The sequence below is a fragment of the Gopherus flavomarginatus genome, chromosome 24, assembly GCF_025201925.1.
Source record: "Gopherus flavomarginatus isolate rGopFla2 chromosome 24, rGopFla2.mat.asm, whole genome shotgun sequence".
Classification (NCBI taxonomy): Eukaryota; Metazoa; Chordata; order Testudines; family Testudinidae; genus Gopherus; species Gopherus flavomarginatus.
The window spans coordinates 16427076-16448421 of record NC_066640.1 but is presented as its reverse complement, the minus strand read 5'-3'; the positions used below and the strand labels follow the sequence as shown (position 1 = coordinate 16448421).

Here is a 21346-nt window from a genome sequence, read left to right as displayed (position 1 = left end):
CAACAAAGTGTTTGTAGTAAACTAAGGCTAACTAAAACAGAAGGCAAGACACGTTGAATGGTTCCTGGACAGGTAAATATCATTTCTTCTATGCATCCTTTCAAAAATAAAGGAATTTATGTAATATCTCAGCACACCTAATATATAGGCACCCACAGAGTAATGGGGCCATATCAGAACCTAGATTCTCACATGGGAGCCTTTCTATGCCACAGTGGAAGGAGATGTCTGTTCTACTCTTGTTAGACTGTGAGTGTTAGGACAAGGACAGTGCATTTTGGAAAGCACCCAGAAAACACGCAACTAGCTAAGAAACAGTCTATGCAAAAATATGAATACACACAACAGGTAAACATGTACAAGGTAAACTTCATTTGAACTGGTTTACAAAATTGACAAAATCACCTTGTAAACATCTTCAACATTTGCTGGAGCTGATAGAACGTCACTGTTTACACTAATAGAACATGCTGAAATATAAATGTCTTTGACCCTATTTCTGACCCTGGATTACTTCCAACTTGGTTGACCACTTAGTGTAGAACCGTGAAAACTAGTCACACAAAAGAGATTTAAAGCACACAGTAATCAGTGGAATGTCTGGTCAGTTTGTACTGCTGTGGGCAAAAGCTGGGTCTGATACCTTAGACTCCTGCCCTACAAAATGGATGAAATTAAGATCATCATAGTGGTTAGTCAGCTTCTGGGCACTGTGGCAGGTTGCTCACAGATGCCAGTGACAGTTTAGAGTATGATATTCCTCTATAGACCCCTGTAGTGCAGCCAGAATTTCAAAAGAAATGGAGTAAACAGGAAAGAAAACCGTGGCCTAAAATTTTGAGGTGGATCAGAGCCCAACCATTCCCTTATGAGAGTAGCCCTAAACTGAGAGGCCCCAAGATGGGCAGGATGACGACCACGGTCTTTCATGGAAAGTGGAAGAGAACAGACTCCCTTAGGTGCAGAAATATTGTTTGTTTGGGGTTCAGGGGTGTTTTAGTGTGTACGTTTTCTAAATAAATTAATGTCAAGCATTTCCCAGGATCATATCTTCCACCCATCTCACCCTTCCAAGACACAGGGTGATACTACCTTCCCCAGCTCCAAACAGCTTGGGTAGTCACTGCAGACGGGTAAAAATGGAAGTAAACTGAAAATATACTTGGAAACATTTTTATGGTGGCTGTTTTTTCCAGCTGAGAAGCCTTTCTAATTCTAAAGTCCTAGAGAAAAGGGAACAACTAGGCACTGAGGAGAGATTTTGAAATACCCATATACAGCAGGTTTCAATATTTCACAAGCCAGGCAAATCACAGAAGCATTCGGTCTGAATGGGAAAGATTAAGATTTTAAAAGCTTTTCTCATTGTATTCCATGGAACAAGCCAATGCTCACATCATGAGTAACATCCATTATAAAAAGTAGATTTTGTTTGAGAATTAAGAGCCTGATCCTGCTCTCACTAAAATCAGTGGGACTTTTACTAGGGACTCAGTGGAAGCAGAATCCAGTCCTAATGGTGCATCTAATGTTACTGCAGTGGCAGTACTCCTGATTCTTTTTTTTTTTTTTTTTTTAAAAGCACCAGCAGGACAGAAGCCCAATACCAGAAACTGTAAAAGTAAATTGTTCCAATTGCTAATATATTAACAGGAGCTGCACGTGTTTTGCCTAAATTGAATATAAAAACATTACTGAATTAGGCTTTGATCAGAGGTGAAATACAGACATTTTACAATTATTATTATTACTACATACAAAAGTGGACTGAAGAGAAAGCTGAACGATTAGCTCAACTTGTGAGGTATAGTAACAATCACTTGGAGGACTCTCTCTGAACCAAGCACATTCTCCCTGGATTTAACCATAGTTAAAATTATTCAGTATATATTAGTAAATATTGCCAGCACACTTGGAAGACTGAGAAAAGCTAGACAGTGCATCTTATATGACTAACCACCTTTAACTGGTTTAGAAAGTGAACTAACAGGATGCAGGTTTAATCACACTGCTGGCAATATGTACTTTGCTTCAACTCAACTTTTCTGAACTGACCAAACTTTGAAAGTAACCAGTTTAATTATAAATAATTCACAAACTTTTTTGTGCAAATTTTTTTATTTCCACATTTATATCACAATGTGTCCACTTAAAGGACCAAATAGCAAAGTTGCTCCCTTCTGCATCCCAAGAACACAGAAGTCTAGTTACTGTACATTCACTAAGGCTCTTTGTTTTTGCAAATTGCATTTATGATGGATATCCATAAGGCAAACAATATCTAAAGGAATGGTAACAAGTATATTTCCAGCATATAAACAGGCTTCCTTTTTCCCCTCATAGAACAGTTACAAACTTGTAGCACCCTCATTACTTTTGGATTCTAGAAAAGGTGAATTTTTCTAGAAGTTTGCAGGAAGGGAAAAGGAGAAAAATGATTTGGCTGGTGGTGGAAGAAAAAATGTTTAAAAAAAAAACCTAGTTTTTGCAGCATTTCTCAGAGACTGGATTTTAACTGAAACCAGACTAAAATATGTGGATGCCTATGGAATGTTGAACTGAAGCCAGATCGCCAACCTGCACTGCAACACCTGCTGTTTAAAACCCAATCTTTGCACCATGTAACTTGAAAAGAACACAATCATGTTCAGAGATCTGATGCAAATAAAAACTAGATTTTTTGCACATTGTCTCGGACATCTCATTGCCCAATAAACTCAAATTAAATCAAATAAATAGATGCATATTTTGTTAAGGTAATTTCTACAATTTTATCTGTACCTGCCTGTAATAAGATTCCGGCATTCACAAAGTGCTGGAAATCATCTTCATTTCTTGGGGACTAACACTTTTTTATAGCTGGCTTGCTATAGAGTTTTGAACTCAATTTATCAACCTTCGTATGCCTTCCTTTGCAATTTTGTTAGTAAACTGGTAGCAGCATTTCACAAAAGGAGAATTTAAAGGAAAGAGCTGTAAACAACCAGCTCCTTCATACCCTCTGCTCGTTGGCCCTGTTTGTCCAGGACAGGAGGCTCTCTCCATGTTAAGTGGCATAGTGTCTGCCATTTTTTCTAACTGCCGATGTGAGAGCATTTTAGCAAAACTGTACTCAGTCTAGGCAGACATAAGGCAGGATGTTCAATCTACCATCATCCCCATGTGGATCTAAAGATATGCACTGCGTCCAATTATACCAGTTACCCTGTGTATCATAACAGCCATTCACGCCTGGCCAGTGATGTTCACGTATTCTGTTGAGGTCATCGCTTGTGACCTCTCTTGTGACCCCAGGCAAGTCTGTGGGTTTGCTGTTAGGAGCTAGAACATGAGTCTTTCTAGCTTCTCTTCTAGTGCTTTCCTCCTGCTTTAAATATTCAGACATGAAGTAGTGAGCTCCTGGGGTTTGTACTCCTGACGAAGACAGCAAGCTACTTTGTCTGTTTAAATACGATTGAATTATTTCATTTCTGGATAATTCTTTCCAGTTCGTTTGTTCAAAAGGACTTTGCAGGTTGGGTTTTTGCTCCTGCTTGTCTGTTTCTGTCCTGTGCTGTTCAGCAACTGCAGGGATTTCTGCCTGCAAAGAATCTTTTTGTGTTAAAGGTTTTATCTGTCCTGTCATGGGATCAAACGTGAGCTTTCTTTCTTTTAATCTCACAGGTTTCACACCCCCTTCTACAACCTGCCCATCCAAATTGACTGTGTGGTCTCTGGGTCTGTACCTTTTCTTCTTCTTACTATCTGAACCTGAAGCAGCATCATCACTGTCCATTTTTGAAGTGTCCGGTGAAAAGCCAACATGTGGCGTCAGAGATTCCCCAGGGTGCAAGTTAGTTTTGCAGCTAGGAGATGTGTGCTGAAGTGCCCCTGCTGTGTGCCTGTACTGGCTTTCAGAAGATGCCTGCTCCTGCCAATGTTGAGATGCCTCAGTTCCTGATTGCTGAGAAACCTCCAGTCTTTTTGCTGGCATTGGAGGTGTTGATGGTTGCATCAAGGAAGGGGGTGGTGGTGATGGCACCTGTGCAGTATCTAAGAACTGGGACCTTTGAGATGGACTAGGTATTGAACCCTTTGGTGAGTATGTGATATGCTGTCGAGCAAATGTGTCATGCCTAATATTCCCAGGATTAAACGAGGAACAGCGGGGACTCTTAGGTGGGTGCTGGCCTGTGGTTTCTTCCAATTTATCATGCTGCTGAAGCACTGCAGTCTTTAATAATGAGGAGGTGCTTGAAGGTTTTACAAGTCCTGGAGAACTGGTGTGAGGTTTTACAGCATTTACTGGGATCTTACTGTGTTTGTCATTTTCAATATGTTCTGTCCTGCTGCTTTCAGGCCCTGTTTGCAGGTTTACATCTACAAGACTGGGGAAACTTCCAGGGCTCCCCGCAATCCCATTAGTTGGTGGAGGAGAAGAGTTTTGTAATGCTTCATGGCTACCTTTGGAAACTTTAGAAGGGGGGGGCCCCTGATGCCCATCCCTATGTTCACCTTTCCTTTTCCGATTTCCCAGCTTTTCTGTTTTCGGGGAGTTCAGCTTTTGGATGTCATTCCTGCTTTTCAATTCACTGATGGGCTTTGATCCAGTTACTACAGCAGGTGGCACTTCTGGTTTACAATTGTGTGCACCACCATTTGCTGATCCAGGTGGATTCGGCAATCCTCTTGAAACGGATTCATTCTGGGTTACAGGTTCTATCAGTTTTTGCCAATTCCGTAGCAATTTCTTGGCACGTTTGGCAAGTTCCTCATTGGACGTCTTCTTTCTTACATCATTGATGAGTTTCCCTAATCTTGTTTCCTGTAAAAAGTGAGAAGAGTTGTTTTACAAAAATTTAAATTCTGAACAGACAGAACATAAGTCAAATTGTAAGATGCATTTTCATTTGTCAATGCATACCATTCTGCCAAATATCACACCAAAAATTCACAAAGAATGTAGGAGCTAAATAATATTAATCCGTTAGTCTTTTTGGAAGGGATTGATTCAGCTGACCCCATGCTCCACCATTCAGGGAACCACTGTAAGTTTGATTATTCATCTCTTTTCTTTCTCCACTGGCTGAAGTGCCATGGGAGCCATCTGGGGAGTGTGGTGGGGAAGGAGTCCCTCACTCAATATGAACCTCTTGCAGGTGACCAAGGAGCATGCTCAAGTTCTGGGGAAAGATGTGTGCAACCCCCAACCAGACAAGGTGTGTGTTCACAACCACAGGCATGTAGAAAGAGGGATAAGAAATCACAGACTCTTAGAGCTTCACTGTTGGCTTATTGTCACATCCTACTCCACCCTCCAGAGTCAGATGGAATTTTCCCCAAGTGCTGTGGGAAGGATTTATGGGGCCAATTTAAATAAAGTTCTCGGGGTGCCTCAACATGGAAGTTGTAATCTGGTTGTTCCCTCAGTAAACTCTTTTGTATAACCAAATCTCACAGAGGGCATTTGGCATAAGAATGTTTCAGAGTGAAAAGTGAATTGAAGAATAAACCCAATGTGTATGAGTCAGCGTTCTCTAGCTATGCAGTATTCTCATAGGGGGGAGGGATAGCTCAGTGGTTTGAGCATTGGCCTGCTGAACTCAGGGTTGAGAGTTCAATCCTTGAGGGGGCCACCTAGGGATCTGGGGCAAAAATCAGTACTTGGTCCTGCTAGTGAAAGCAGGGGGCTGGACTCAATGACCTTTCGCGGTCCCTTCCAGTTCTAGGAGGTAGGTATATCTCCAATTATTTACATTTTATTTAAATTTCATAGGAGGAACTAACCTCAGAGCCAGTCAGGGATTGGCACCGAATTGGGCATATTTCAAACTAATGTTATTTCTCTATAAAGTGATGTTATTCATAGTAGGTTATTAAAGGGAATTAGAAAGTGACCAGACATAAGACATGGAAGTGATGCTGCCTGAATCAGACAAGGAATTAACCAGTGGCAAATAGGGACTGCTCTGGTCCCTTATGTGAGCAGAAATTGGATTGCACCATACACCAATATAGTTACTCCTCTGCTGGTATATGATTCCAGAAAGACAACTCATTCCATCATGTACTGAGGTGCTAGAGGACACAGTGGGGGACCAATTACTATATCTTTTGTGGTTTATCTATATTTTTGTGAAAGAGCTGGAATACATTAAAGGGAATTCAAAAGATATTGTATAGAAGCAATCTGTTTTCATACATAAGCATGTGTGGATTTTACATGTAAGGAGACGTACCTCAAGTGCCTCTTTGGTTATGGGGTATTTCTCCAAGCTGGAGATCACTTCCAGCACTGCCACCATGTTATGGATCTGCAACAAGGAAGAGAAAGTCATTTAAATTTTCGTGCATAAAATTTTAGTTCTCAAATAATGCCACATTTAAAACATGTTATGTTGTATAATTACAAGAAGAACTGAGCCCAAAATTGCCACCATAACTCCTGCCTTTAGGGAGCTGCCTGTTTGCAATACGAGGGAAAAGGACACTCCTACGGCCTACTTGGAAATTGAGGGAGCCGTTACAATCTTGCTCTTACACAAAGCTAAATTCAACACACACTGTCAGAGCACGTTGCCCGCTGCAGTGCTTGATTTCAAGTGAATACTCATAATAGTACCTACCTATTTTCATTCATAAAGATGTGACCAGTTCAAGTGCAAGGTACATTCACTATACATTAAAATAAGGTGAGATTGTCAAGTATAAAAAGACAAAACCACGCAGTTTCCACTCCTCCAGGTAAAATCCTGAATAATCAGACTTGTGCTGTGTCCCAAGTATCAGACTAATTCTGTCAGATCAACAAGGAAAGCAAATTCCAGAGCACAAGACAGAGAATGCCCATCAGAGCCCAAAGTTCAAATCTAGGGTGTGTTAGCTAGGATGGCCACGCTGGGCAACTGTCAGCATAGTACTATGGAAAAGAACTCAGGATCCAAACCAAAGACAGCTTATTAGGGTTACATAATATTGTGTATATTCAACAGTCGTGGCATAGATTAAATGTTAAATTAAAATATTTCATCTTGTTCAGTCTATTAATGTACAGTACTTTTGAGAATCACTCAAATTGCTCACATGGTGGCATGTAACAAATGCTCACATACTGGACTGGCCAAATATTTTATAGCATTCTTGAAAAAAGTCTGCTGTAAAGCCAGACTGGTGAAAGCTATGTTCTTGATCGACAAATACAGGACCATCATATGCAATAGGGGTTAAACCCTGAAATTCATATCTGTCCCTGTAACCCAAACTCAGTGAAAATGAAAATTTTACAATATTTTTTCTCCCCCACGAAGCCGTAGCTTTAAGGGTTTCATGAAAACATGGGGCTTAACCTGCAGTTGCGCATTACTACTACTGAAGCGTTATGCAGTGTGTTTAGTGCTGTAAGAGACAGGAAGAGAGAAAATCCCTGCTCCAACAAACAGAGAAAACAAGACAAAGGCAGGAGATGTCCCAGAGGATTGTTCAGTCTGTGCTCAGACAGGTGGCTTATCATGTAAAGGAGTCTGCTCCATCAAAGGCTATCATCACAGGCATTCTGCATACAGTTTACCATACAGAGAAAACTAGAAGCTGACAAAGAGTTCCAGTTTGAAATTAGAGTCTCGTGCAGAGAAAAGAACAACAGAATCAATATAAATGGTTATCATGGAGCCGCAGCATATGTCTAACCTGAATTTTGGGAGTAATGATCAGGGCCAGTTCATGGAGTCTGTTGATTCCAGTGGAGTCTAACCACAAGCTGAGCAAGCAACCACTTTAGATCCTCCATCCCATTATACCAGTACATCTCAGGGGTGGTTCCCATCTACCTCTTCATAAACAGGGCTGGGGGGTGGGGAGAGAGAAGAGTGCTGAGGAGTCTGCTTGATGCTAAATGCCCCCAACAGCATCCTTGACTGAAAAGAAGATGGAGGAAACTCTGCCTTATTTCCTCCCCCTTCCAGAAACACAGATTCCATAAATTGTAATGCTGGCCCTGTCAACGACAGATGTTTTGGAGAAAGCCAGGCAAGTCCAAAGTACTGTTACTTTTCCTACAGTCTACACAAGAAACTCCCAAACCACAGCCCATTGAGCACCTGCTGATATGGAGAGTGGTCTTGTCATATAGTACTGCCTCTCCTTGTTTCCAGCTGAGAAAGTCATAACAGGTCAAATGAAGAGCACGAGTAGTCAGTCTGATTAACTCTTTCCAAGAAGAATGCTCAAGACAAGTAAAAATAAATATTTACTTTCCTATAACTTTTCCTGTAAGGATTTAATGTTGCTGCCATAGGAATATTATGGAATTAAATGAGAATTAAGCTGGGACCCAAAAAAATCTGAGCATTCAAGTGTTATCTATACTATGAAAGAGCTTGGGAACTGCTGGTTTGGAAAGACTTTTCTAACAGCAACAGTGAAAACATAATTTCAGAGTTATTTCTAAGGATCACGTCACTGAATGTGTTAGTTATGCCAGAGATCTACCTGTGTAAAATAGTCACTTCTCTGTGTGCTTCCTGAATGAATTTTCATAAACAATATTTTCAGAAAAATCTACGTAACAGTGACTAATTTTCACAGAGGGTTAGATCCTGAGCAAAGTCTAAAAACCTCAAAATAAACCATAGTAAAAGTTTAAAACTAGAAAGAGAAGCAAGAAACAGTATGCCCACTAGGTGTCCTCCAGTTGTCACAGCGAGTAACACACCTCTGCTTTATGAGCTCTAAACTCAGTTTCAAACACTTGCTATTCTCAGCACCAGTAATTCCAGAGCTATGCTATTTTACATATAGGATAGCAAGGAGTTATTCCACAAATTTATATCACATTAACACACTTGGTGCCATGTTTTCAAATGGGCCTCAGTGCAACCTCCATCTGTGCATCTGCAGCTTTATGCACACACATTGCAACCGTGCACAAAGCCATCTGTGGACACACTTAGCGTAAGTAAAATTGAAATGCCCAAGTGACAGTGTTCACTAACCAATGCACCACACAACCAGTAATATACCTGAGATACATCAATGATATTTTCATCCTTTGGACAGACTAAAACTTCCTCAGATTTCTACCAAAACTTCAACAGCCACTACTCATCTATTAGACTCACTCGAGAACACTCGCACACTAGCATTAACTTCCTGGACACCATGATCAGCTTCAGCAATGGAACTTTACAGATAACTGTACACAAGAAACCCAAACATGGCCACACCTGTCTTCACAGATCGAGTAACCATCCCAGACACACCAAGAAATCTGCTATATAGAGCCAGGCACTTAGACACCATAGAATATGCTCTGAGGAGAAAGTCTGGGATACACATCTGAAACACACTTAAAACCGCCTTCGCCAAACAAGGACACTCCACAAGAGAAGTAGATCACATCATGGAATAGTCCACCCAAATGCCTGCAGAGAACCTGCTTCAATACAGAAATAAAAACCCCTCTGACCACACAACCCTAAATGTCACTTACCACCCCACATTGGAACTCATATACAGAGTAACAAACAAACCAAGAGGTTACTTACACGTAACTGGGGATTCTTTGAGATGTGTGGTCCCTATTCTGTATTCCATTGAGGGTTTATGCATGCACACGATGCTCCTGAAGTCGGAAAATTTGAAAGTCGTGTCTGTTGGTCCGAGCATGTGCCTTAGCTCACTTCATGCTTCTGCTCAAGGTGACAAAGGGCAGGACAGATGCCCACATCTCCAGTTCCTTCTCCACTGTAAATCAGACAGATCCAAAGCAAAGGGGAAGGAGGGCAAGAAATGGACTACTCGGGGACTTTGAGAGTTAATGGCAAGACCCACCACCTTCAAGGATAGAAGGTAGTCCAGGAGAAGGGGGATCCCCACTGATTCCATCGAAACTCCCTTTTGTTGGGCCCAGGAAGTGAAGCATTTCCACTGAGCCTTGTAACAGTGCTTAGTGGATTCTTTCCTGCAGCTGGAGGGAATATTTTTCAGCTGTGCAAGACAGGCCCATTCTAAAGCTAATGCCCATCCAAATACCATGCTCTGAGATAGAGCACCTGTGGATTGGGATGTCTGATCTCACTGTTGAACTACGTCAGCAGGTTGGAATATAAGATTTGGTGGACGGTTTAACATGTGAAGGAGACTGGAAAACCAGATTTATCTGGGCCATCACTATAACTCTGTCTCATCAGATCTTGTGGAGTACTCAAGGAGGAGCAGTAGAGGAGGAAAGGCATAGCTGATTTGGTCAGACCCTGATAGTGGTGACAGAGACCTCCCCAGAGCACTGTGTAGTGCATTTGAGGTTTATATGGGAGGCAAAGAAGTGTGTGGTCAGAAACGCCTATCAGGTGAAGATATCTTGAACTACTGAATCGTGGAGTGCCCATTTCTGGTCAGTCACAAAATGTCTGCTGAGTGAATCTGTGAGCACATTCTGTGTCGCTGGAAGGTAAGCTGCAGACAGGAGGATCTGGTGAGTGGCGCACTAATTCCAGAGATTGACGGCTTCTGTGCATAAAGCGGTTGATCTCATGCCCCCGTTTGTTGAAGAAGAAAACGGCAGTGATGTTCTCTCATGTCAGACATGAGACTGGATGAATGGGAGAAAGGATTGACATGGTTTCATTACAGCTCAGAGTTCCAGGGTATTGATGTGCATCCTGGATTCTCAAGGAGACCATGTTCCCTGTGACATGTAATCGTCCACATACTCATCCATGTGCACTCCCCAGCCTACGAGGGATGCATCGATGATTATCATTTTGTCTGAAGACGATGAAGGAAGGGAACCTCTGCATACATGATGTGGGTCTGTCCACCACTGAAAGTCCTCAACAGGGTACTGTCCACCTATTAGCATGAGGTTCATGATGTGACATTTTGGCAAGTAAACCATCGGGAGCACATCTGGAGGCAGTGAAGGTGGAGTTGAGCAAAGGCAGTCACCTATGTACACTAAGCCATGTGGCCAAGGAAGGATAGGCAAGTCCTGGCTGGTACATGAGCGCTCCTTACTGCTGTCAAGATTTCTGGCATAAGGCTTCATGAGCCACAGGAGTAAGGGGTACGCTGGGTCTCCCAGGATCACTATTGGCATTTCCACACCCCCTATTGGAATCTTCTGGTCTGGAACGAAAGTACCCACTTGCAGCTTTCTATACAGGCCCATGTTCCTGAAGATGCGTGCGTCATGCACGTTCCCTGACCACCCCGCGTTGATATCCGTGAAACGACCCCAGTGATTCATCAGTGCCTGGAGTACCATAGAGAGTTATCTTTTCCATAACTGTTCTTCCAAATGTGTTGCTCATGTCCATTCCTTATTAGGTGTGTGTTCCCCACATGCATCGGAGCCTGAAGTTTTTCCCCCAGCAGTATCCATAGGGGACCAGCTCTGGCCCCCTCTGGAATGGTGCCCACATGGCATGATATAAGGGGTACTGCTGGCTCCTCCCAGCCTCAGTTCCTTCTTGCCGGAAACTCCGACAGTGGAGGAGGAGGGAGGGTTGTGGAACGGACATGAGCAACATCTTGAAGAACACCAGTTATGGAAAAGGTAATTATCTTTTCTTCTTTGACTCCTTGTTCACGTCCATTCCATATTAGGTGACTCCAAAGCAGCACCCCTGGACATAGGTAGGTGTTCATGGATGTATAGATTGCAACACAGCTCTGCCGAACCCAGCATCGTCTCTGGCCTGTTGAGTGATGGCATAATGAGTGGCAAAGATGTGAACAGAAGACTGCATTGCAGCTTTACCGATGTCCTGGACAGGGATGTGTGCCAGGAAGACCGCCGAAGATGCCTGCGCTCTGACAATCGGAACCCCTGCCAGGTCGTAACAGGTCCTTATGTACGAGGTAATCCAGTTGAAAATCCTCTGCGATTGACCCTTCCTCTGCGGGTGACCCTTCATCCTATCCACTGCGGGAATGAGTGCTGACTCCATTAGGAGCGCTCTTAGATGGATATCACGCTCCTTCTTCATTCTAGGTTTGAAGGACTTACAGAAATGGCACTTGTCACTTTTGTGTCCTTCGCCTAAGTACCTTAAGTAGCTGGTATGTGGATCGCTGAGGGGCACAGGCCATTTGCAGCTATCGCAGGGCTTAAAGCCTGGGAACCTGGGCATGCCGACACCCCACTGGGTCCCATTCGGAACTAATGGAGAGTTTAAGAATTACTACTAAGGCTAACTAAAAACTACTAACTATGTATAACTATTTTACAGGATTTCAAAGTTTGCAGGAACAGAGAAGGAATCAATGCTAGCTGAAGCAGCAGATGTTCCAGAACTGTCACTGACAGCAAGAAGGAACTGAGGGAGGGTTGGGGGGTGCCGGTGGCGCCCCATATACTGCGCCATTTAGGCACCACTCCAGAAGGTGCCAGAGTCGGTCCCCTATGGATACTGCGGGGGGAAAAACTTCCGGCATCAGTGCATGTGGCGAGCACACACACCTAATGTGGAATGGACACGAGCGAGCCACTCGAAGGAGTAGCCCTTTCTGTTGATGTACTGTCATAAGGTGGGATATGTGTGCCATTGCCCTGCTGCAGTTAGGGAATCCCACTGCAACAAAGCCATCCACTATTTCCTGCACATTGCCCAGAGTCACAGTCCTTCATGGCAGGAGGCGATTAACAGTCCTGCACACTTGCATCACCGCAACCCCCACTGTGGACTTCCCAATTCCAAACTGATTTTGGTAGCAGTCTGGAGTTGCAAGCTGCCATACAGGGATTGCCACTTGCTTTTCCACCATGATGGCAGCTCTCATTTGGTGTCTTTGCTCTGCACTGTTCCAGGAAGGTGGCTTTGCGCATCCAAATGTTCTGCTGCCACTGCCTGTCATACGTACATGCATCACGATGAGATCCCACCATTCAGTGCTTCTTTCCAGAGCCCAGTACTGAGAGTTCACCATGTGCAGCTGTTCTGTCAATGCCAACCTCAGTCCTGAATTGTTTCTTTCCACAGCATACAGCAGGACAGGTATATCAGATTCATTATCAGATTCACAGCTCATGAAACAACACGGCTGATCCTGCAGTTATGTTCATAACGTTCGTCACAAAACTGGAGAGTAGTGAAGGATGCATGCTTTCAGGCAGAGATGGCGGGCAAACAGTTTACAGGGGCTGCTGAAAAATGGAACAAAACGTAGTTGGAAGCCCATGGAATGATGGAACAGCGAAAACTGCATCATGGGACGGTGAGCCTGCCTCCATGATGCACTGCAATCCATTCCCAGAACTCCAAGCTGTAGGTGGCAGCAAGTTGCACAGTGGGATAGCTACCCATGGTGCACTGCTGTCAGTGCTAGAGCACCAACTGTGGACGTGCTCCGCTGACACAAGGAGCATTGTGAAAACATGCACAAGCAATATAATTAGAGTGGTTTATGATTGTTGACCTAACTCTGTTGTGTAGACATAGCCTAAGAATCATTAATCACTGCTCCAGCTCTTCGTTAGGTCCCAGCAATACCTCAGTAGATATCTTGTACATATCTAGCCCTCCTTTCCAATCAGATCCGGTCTAACTGCAAAATTTTGAGTATGCAGCTTCAGACACTTTGGCACCCAATTTCCCTCAGTGTTCCAGTGCCTGTCCTCAGCTGCAGTTTTGGTGTCTGTGTTTCACTTCAACAGGCTACTGTTTCTTGATGCTCTGGCACCTGGATTGCTCTCAGTGCCCTGGTGCCCAAGATATAGCAGTTCAGCACCCACACAATTTTTTAGGCAGCCTTAAGGCTATTTGGTGCATTGGCACCTGCTCTTCTATTTCAGCACCAGTTTTGTCAAGGTTCTTCTAAAATAAGATTAGGGCACTAGCTCTTCCAAATTCACAATTCCAGGTTCCTGTTGACAGAATAATTCAGGGGAATTTCTAGACATCAAAATACACAAAGCATCTTTAGGCTATGGAAAACTGGGGTATCTTCCCTCCTAATAAGTTTTATCTGAAATGAGTCATGTTGAGTAATTATGCTCAATGTGCCCTCCAGACCAACAATCTGAGTGACTGTTTTTACAATTACTGGTAATCCCCAAACATTACAAGATTTAAGTGACTGTCAAACTGATGGAGAGAGGCCATACATCTGTTAAAGTTAATACAAGGAGTCTGATAATGCCAGCGTGCATGTGAAACTGGCAGAAAAGCGCACTTTGACAGGGAATATCCAGTAGCAACTCTTTTTAATTAGGAAAAAACCCCAAAGAAATAAACACAGGCTACTTTGGGGATTCCACATACACTCTCACCTCCAGTGTTCTGAGAGAATAAAAGAAACCCTATTATAAAAATCTCCTAGAACCTATCAAAATATGTAAAAAAACACTCTTGGATATGAGGCACCATTGCCACCAGCTCTATGCATGCGTTCCATGTATTAAAGGCAGAAGGATTTGTTTCTTCTGCTTTGACCTACTTGAAAGCAGTGTCTCTCTTCTGAAAGCACCCTTGGCCAGGTCCAACAGATTTTGTTTTTGTTAAGAACCGTGAGAAAATTTCTTTCCACACCTTGTGGAACAACAGTTCACTGAGGACAACCACCATCTTATGGAACCTTTAATAAAACAATATTAACCTAATTCTAAGCTATAGTACGGAATGTGCAGCCTGCCTAGAAGTACCATCTCTTCAGCAGGAAGTCCATCCTTTGACGGCAATGGCACATTAACACTGCATGACTTTTCACAATTAGGACATTGGTTTCAAAGGACTATATCAGGCTGTAACATATCAAAGCATAAACCTTCAATCATATCAAAATTTTATACAATAAGATTTCCCCAGAAAATAAACGTATGTAATATCTAATGAGCACGTGCAGTAAGTACTAACTTTCACTTATGAGAACTCAGATTTGTTTCAAAATTCCACATGCACAATTAATTCACTCTGAAGTCTCACCATTTGCCAAATTTACATTAAAGTGAATCATGTTTCTGTAAGTTGTAAAAACTAAATTAAAAATGTAGAAATCAGTAATCCCAGTTTAAGGCTGAGAATTAAATTCTTCCTCTTAACAGGAACTAAATTCCAAGGCTTAGTAAAATGTAAACACAGTTGTTAAACTCCTGAACACAAGGCTATTACTAGAGACACCAAAACTCCACAGCTACCACCATGCACTGCTGGCCTAAGAGTTCATATTAGTCTCCCATAGTTAAATACTTGCTCAGCTTGTTAGATGAAAAGGGTTTGCTAACTTCAGCCATACACATTGACATGCCATGAGAAACTGTTCTAGTTTGAAAAACAGTAGCCCAGATACAGTGGTTTGAGCATTGGCCTGCTAAACCTAGGGGTGCAAGTTCAATCCTTGAGGGGGCCACTTAGGAATCTGGGGCAAAAATCAGTACTTGGTCCTGCTAGTGAAGGCAGGGGGCTGGACTCAATGACCTTTTAAGGTCCCCTCCAGTTCTAGGAGATAGGAATAGGTACAACAGTCTGCTGTTCAGAATGCTCTATTATTGTCTACATACTAGATAAGACAAAGTAAAAAAAAATGAACTGGCAAGGGAGTTTAGCAATCTGGGTCTCTAAACTGCAAGAGTATACAGTTGCATAATTCAGCTGCCTCAAGAACTTAAAGGTGGTTTCATTGCCTATTTGTCTCAGCCTATGACTGCCACTTCCCCTCCCTGCCAAAACTCCTCACGCTTACATAGCCAGTTCTGCTAGCTCCTCTTCTGCAAACCTAAGGAACTTGTGCTGCTTGTCCTCATCCTGTGTTTTGAAGTTTGATAGCCATGTGGATCATGCATACAAAAGTTTATTGGAAGAGGAGAACATCTGTGTTGAGCCACTTTCAACAACCCATTCAATACCAATCCATGGACTATGACGGAATGCAAATCCTATCTATTTATTCCATAATATCAATCCCCGGCAGTTAACCTCATTAATTACACTTCTGAATTTAGTATTGGTTTCCTAGGATCTCTTCCAAATTAAGCAACATCTCTCTCCATTCTAGCTTTAAACTAGAAGCTAACAGTTACTCAACCCTGTGGGACAAAACCTCAAGCAGCTCCGTTTCTCAATGGCTTTTTGAGTCCAACTGAATCTTTAATTTAGGGATGGTCTTTAATATAGCAGTTATTCCAAGCCAAAAAATCTATTGAATATTAAATTACGGGAACACCCAAAGGCCACAATCAGGATTGTGTTAGGTGCTGTACAAACAATCCCTCCCTCAGAGTTTACAATTTAATTATAGATTAGATGCAAATGTAAACCAATAAGAAGCAGGAAGAGTGGATAAAACTAACAAGATCTGGTTACACAGGCTGCCTGCTACATGCATGAGTTGATCATTCCAAATCATTTTAACTTAAACCTTCACTATACATTTTAGGGGAGTTATTTTTTACACCAGCCCAAACTCCCTGGGTTCTTTTAAATCCACTCCTCCTCAAAGTGACAACTGACTCACTACACATTTTTAATGTTTTCTCTCTCTTTTACATAGATTATCCCCTGGTATCCCTGCCTACCATCTCTCAGACCTTCAGATAATGGTTCCTCCTCCTCTACACAAGTTCCAAGAAATGCACCGGGGTGGGTGGGGCGGCGAAAGAAGGGAGACTGGGAGGCCACTTAAGCCCTGAGGATTTCCCCCCCTTTCTGCTGCTGTCCAGAAGGTTGAGTCCTTGCAGGGGTCAGGCTCAAGAGCCAAAATATGTTCTGGAACATTACTGCTCTGAAGAGACTTTGCCAATCCTTAACACTGTCAGTTTTGACGAAAAAAAACAGGGTATAAATATTCTCTCTCCAGAAAGAGAATGAGAATCACAAGGGAAACAGTCAGAACCATTTTTCTTACCATTGAACAGCAGCTAGATATTAACTACATCTTTATGGTAGAATAGTTAAGTAAATGGATATCATGTATTTCTAAAATGCAAGAAGTTGATAAAATTTCCTTTTTAATTTGATGATTACATACCAAAAAATGCATGAACTAAACACAAAAATGCAATAGCAGGAGGCAATATTTGAATTAATGAAGCAGTTTTTAAAATAGAAAATGCCTTAAACTGGGTGATAAAAATCATGATTTTACCTGGTAAAAACTACTTCTGCTAAATACCATGCCATCCCTGGCCCCAGTACTAATACTTAGCATTTTTATGGCACTTTCCCATCCCCAGATCTCAACACAATTTTACAGAGATAAATAAATAGCTTCATCCATGTTTACAGATGGGGAAACTGAGGCAGAGGAAGTGACTTGTCTAAGGTCCCACAGCAAGTCAATGGATGTGTGAATAGAAACCAGGTGTCTTGACTCCCAATCTGGTGTTCCATCCACTGGACAACACTGTCTAGACATGTTTCCTATGCCAATGTTGTCTAAAAATGACCAGTGGCAATTACACTAATTGCTTATTCTTCATTTCCTCCTATTGTAGCTGCCACGTTTTTATCTCAAAGATGGCAGCATTCCATTGATCGGTAATAGAATTGTTGTGTACAACATCCAGATCCATGGGGATGAAGACACAAATGTCAGGGATTATTAGCGGCCTAACTTTGCAGGAATAATTGGATTTGAGGTCATTATTAAAACGTGTCATTAGAATGATAGCAATGCTATTTACCTTCTTGATTTTGAGGTTTTAAAATTGTGTTCTGCACACAAACTCATTTGATCAAAGGGAACAGAACATTCATTCTCATTTATAGATGCTTTAGAGTTACTACTGTGACATCAGATGCCACCCCGTAATGTTGTACAACATGAGAAAAATCTGAGCTAATTTTCATTTATGCAAGAATCTGAAAAATGCAATAAAAAAGTTAGAAAAAAAGCCTTTTTATACAATAGGTTTAATATAGTCACTAAAGAGAAAAGTAATATAGTAACTTAGTGTTTGTGTAGCACTGTGAAATATGAAGCATTAAGTATCAAGACCATTTACAACAGGTTAGGAGGTTTAACAGTGCATACAATGAACATGCAGAGTAAACTGGAATGTCACCTATAGCACATACCAAATAGGTAAGTTATCAAGTTGGCAACATGATTTTGGCATTTAAATCAGTTGCAAGGGCACTGATCTATTAACAATTCCCCTTTCCGCCCACTATCACGAAGTTGTCTAAAGACAGGGTATGCACAAGAAACTAGTCATAGGAATAGAATGTCAGTAAGATGATCATGTACTACACTAATCTTAATTTATGAAGTTTTACTTCTTACAATTTGGGTTTTTTTGTTTTTTGGGGGGAGAGGGTGGAGGCCTCAATCTTGTGGCGGAGTTCAAATCTTCATCAGTATAGAAAGATACCCTTAAAAAGCCTGAATCAGCTACTCCAATACCAACAGACAGGAACTTGTAAAACTAAATAGTCAGCTCATTACTAGGGCCCTACCAAATTTATGGTCCATTTTGGTCAATTTCACAGTCATAGGATTTTAAAAATCATGAATTTCATATATTTAATTCTGAAATTTCAGTGTTGTCATTGTAGGCGTCCTGACCCAAAAGGGTAAGGGGGGTCTCAGTATTGCCACTCTTACTTCTGCGCCTCTGCTGGTGGTGGTGCTGCCTTCAGAGCTGGGTGGCTACAGAGCAGCAGCTGCTGGCCAAGAGCCCAGCTCTGAACACAACTGCCAACGGCAGCACAGAAGTAAGGATGGCACAGTATGGTATTGCCACCCTTACTTCTGCGCTACTGCTGGCAGGGTGCTGCCTTCAGAGCTGGGCACCTGGCCAGCAGCTGCTGCTCTCCAGCCACATTACTTCTGTGCTGCCTTCAGAGCTAAGGTGGAAATACTATGACTCTCCTACAATAACCTTGCAACCCCCTGCAACCCTCTTTTGGGTCAGGACCTCCCATTTGAGAAATGCTGGTTTTCCCCATGAAATCTGTATAGACTAGGGGAAAAGTACACAAAAGACCGTGATGCATTTTCCCCAAACATGAATTTGGTAGGGCCCTACCTATTACCTTTGCGTTGTGAGTTAAATTAAGCATTAAGTTTGAAAGTTATCCACTAGTAGTATCTTCCATGGCTAAGTGTTTAATAAGAGGACAGGGACCTTTCATCTAACAGTAGTTTGGTGCACTACATGAAACGCATTGGGGAGCTCAGAGCTCCTAGTGGTGCAGGTGTCCATGGCACATGACCACAACAACAAATGATACCTCTGTTGGCTGTGTCAGCAGAGGGTGAAAGGAACAAACAGGCATAGAAACTACTGTACTTATCCCTAGAATTAAACCCTTCATGTTAAATCACATGGAGGACTAAGTGTGTACAGATTCTGTTTGTGTTCTGCTGCTCTATAGTGAGACATGGTAACATTCTCCAGAGTTGACATATATGGCACTGTAATGGGGTCAGCACCTGCCTCTCACGAGCACTCCCTTTCTCTGGCTGATAGTGCCTGCAATCTCTCAGTTATTTTTAGCAGGCTGGCACCCACGTTTCATGAGCCACCACCTCTAGCTGAGAGATGTCTCGGCAGGTCTTCAACGATTCAGTCCTCTGACTGAGCCACCTACACTGTACTATCCCTGTAGCCCTCCCCGGGCTCCAGTCCTCAAAAGTCTGACCAACGAGGACTCTCTCAGTACCCTACTTGCCAACTAACATGTGAAGGTTCCTGCTCTAGGGTGGAGAAGGACCTCAGGGCTTCCTCCCTGGAGGCTCTTCACCTGCCCTTTAGTCCTCTGACCCTGGCTCTCCAGCTAGGTCAGTCTAAATCAACCACCTTCCAAGAGGGGGTTAACTGTTCCATGTACAGTCCCTTCCCTCGGCCTGTCCTAAGTGAGTCCTGGCAGCCAGCTAGAAGCTATGATCTTGCTTCCCTGGTCCCTGCTAGCAACTACCTGCCTTTACCCTTGCAACCAGCCAGGAACACCTGTTGCTCCCCCCAGTCCCTGCTAGCACACTGCACTCTCTCTGGCCCTGCAGCTCCTTTTATATGAGCCTGCTGGACCCTCACTGGCTACTCCCTTCAGCCTCTCTGATTGGCTGCTTCCTCTGCAGCCACTCTAGCCTTCTTGGAGGACCTCTCCACTTTTCCTATTCTGGGATGGGTATGGCAGGACCCTGAGGCCTCCAGCAGCAGGCCTTTGGGCCTAGTCCACCCCATCACAGGCAACTTTCAAGATTAGTACAGAAAATATACCTCCCAAACAGTAGGAACACCGTGAAAAGGCACTAAGTTATTTATAATAAATTTGATCAGATTCAAGCAAAAAAGACTGCATCATCACTGAAGATGCTTTGGACATTTAAGTAGAGACTATGACAGATTAAATGATTGAAGGGTTAACTCTTCCAATATTTACACAAATTTAGACGTCTTCTCAATAGATACCCCTCTAATCACCAAGCACTAGAAACAAAATTGGCCATGGCAGTGTATTTCTATCTATTCAGTACAGCAATTCTTATTCTAAATTAGATCTCGTCAAAGAGATACAGTCTGGCTTGGATAATTGCTTGTATGTATTACAAAAGCCTGCAGACAATGAGAACTAAGCAAGAAACCTTTCAGTTTGCAATTCATCATCAGATAAAATATTTTGTTCCTAGCACAGAGCTCTGAAGGAGAAAAAAAGTTCAAACCCATTCTGGTATGCGAAGTTAAGGCAGTAAAGAGTCTACTAGATGGTGACAAAGCCCCCTTCCAAAAAAAAAAAAAAAAAGTGAGTTGAGAAGGATTACGGAGATAGGAAATTATTTCAAAATTGTAAGCAGGACCCTCTTATAGCAAGAGGATCAATCAACTATTCAGCTGTAAAAATGATGCGCATGAAGGCCATACTGTACATCTTACAGTGGCACAGCTGTGCCACTATAGCAGTGCCACTGTGAGGTATGCACCATATCTGCTCTTTGTCAGCAGGAGAGAGCTCCAGTCGAAAAATAAAACCACCCCCAACGAGGAGTGGTAGCACTGTCGACAGGACAAAGCGCTGTCTGCATCTGCACTTCCCCCCCCCCCCCCCCACCCGACAAAAATTTTACTGACAAAAGTGAAGTGTAAACATTGCCTAAGGCCTGGTCTACCCTAGAAAATTAGGTTGGTATAACTACATCGCTCAAGGGTGTGAAAAATCCACACCCCTGAGCAACACAGTTAAACCAACCTAACCTCCTGTGTAGACAACACTAGGTCAACAGGAGAATTCTCTCAGGGCTGCCAGCACAGATAGTTTCTTCACTGAAGAGCTAAAGTGGCACAGCTGCAGCAGTATAGCTGTAGGGGTGTGGGTGTGTGTAAACAAGCCCAAATAGTGCAAACTGCACTACTTTTAGTGATAGAATCATAGGACTGGAAGTGACCTCAAGAGGTTATCTAGTCCAGTCCCCTGCACTCAATACAGGATTA

At 42.7% G+C, this 21346-nt stretch overlaps 1 protein-coding gene and 1 long non-coding RNA gene across 8 annotated transcripts in view; one reads left to right on the top strand and one right to left on the bottom strand.

Annotated features, from left to right (window-relative positions):
• The window catches only part of MED26 (mediator complex subunit 26), a 45919-nt gene that overhangs the window by 1366 nt on the left and 23207 nt on the right, over nt 1-21346 (bottom strand). The window contains exons 2-3 of one of the 3 annotated variants that reach the window (XR_007771383.1): nt 6219-6293; nt 2782-4804 (exon numbers count right to left, since the gene is read on the bottom strand). Coding sequence is in view for 1 of the 3 variants with exons in the window: in XM_050934013.1 (XP_050789970.1) it covers nt 3113-4804; nt 6219-6293 (1767 nt within the window). In the remaining 2 variants the exon portion in view is untranslated. Of the gene's footprint in view, nt 1-10; nt 4805-6218; nt 6294-21346 lie in introns of those variants that run through there. The other 2 variants (XR_007771384.1, XM_050934013.1) reach the window with 2 other exon arrangements.
• Nucleotides 1-21346, top strand: part of LOC127040184 (uncharacterized) — a 40186-nt gene that overhangs the window by 2816 nt on the left and 16024 nt on the right. The gene's annotated exons all lie outside the window — the stretch shown is intronic.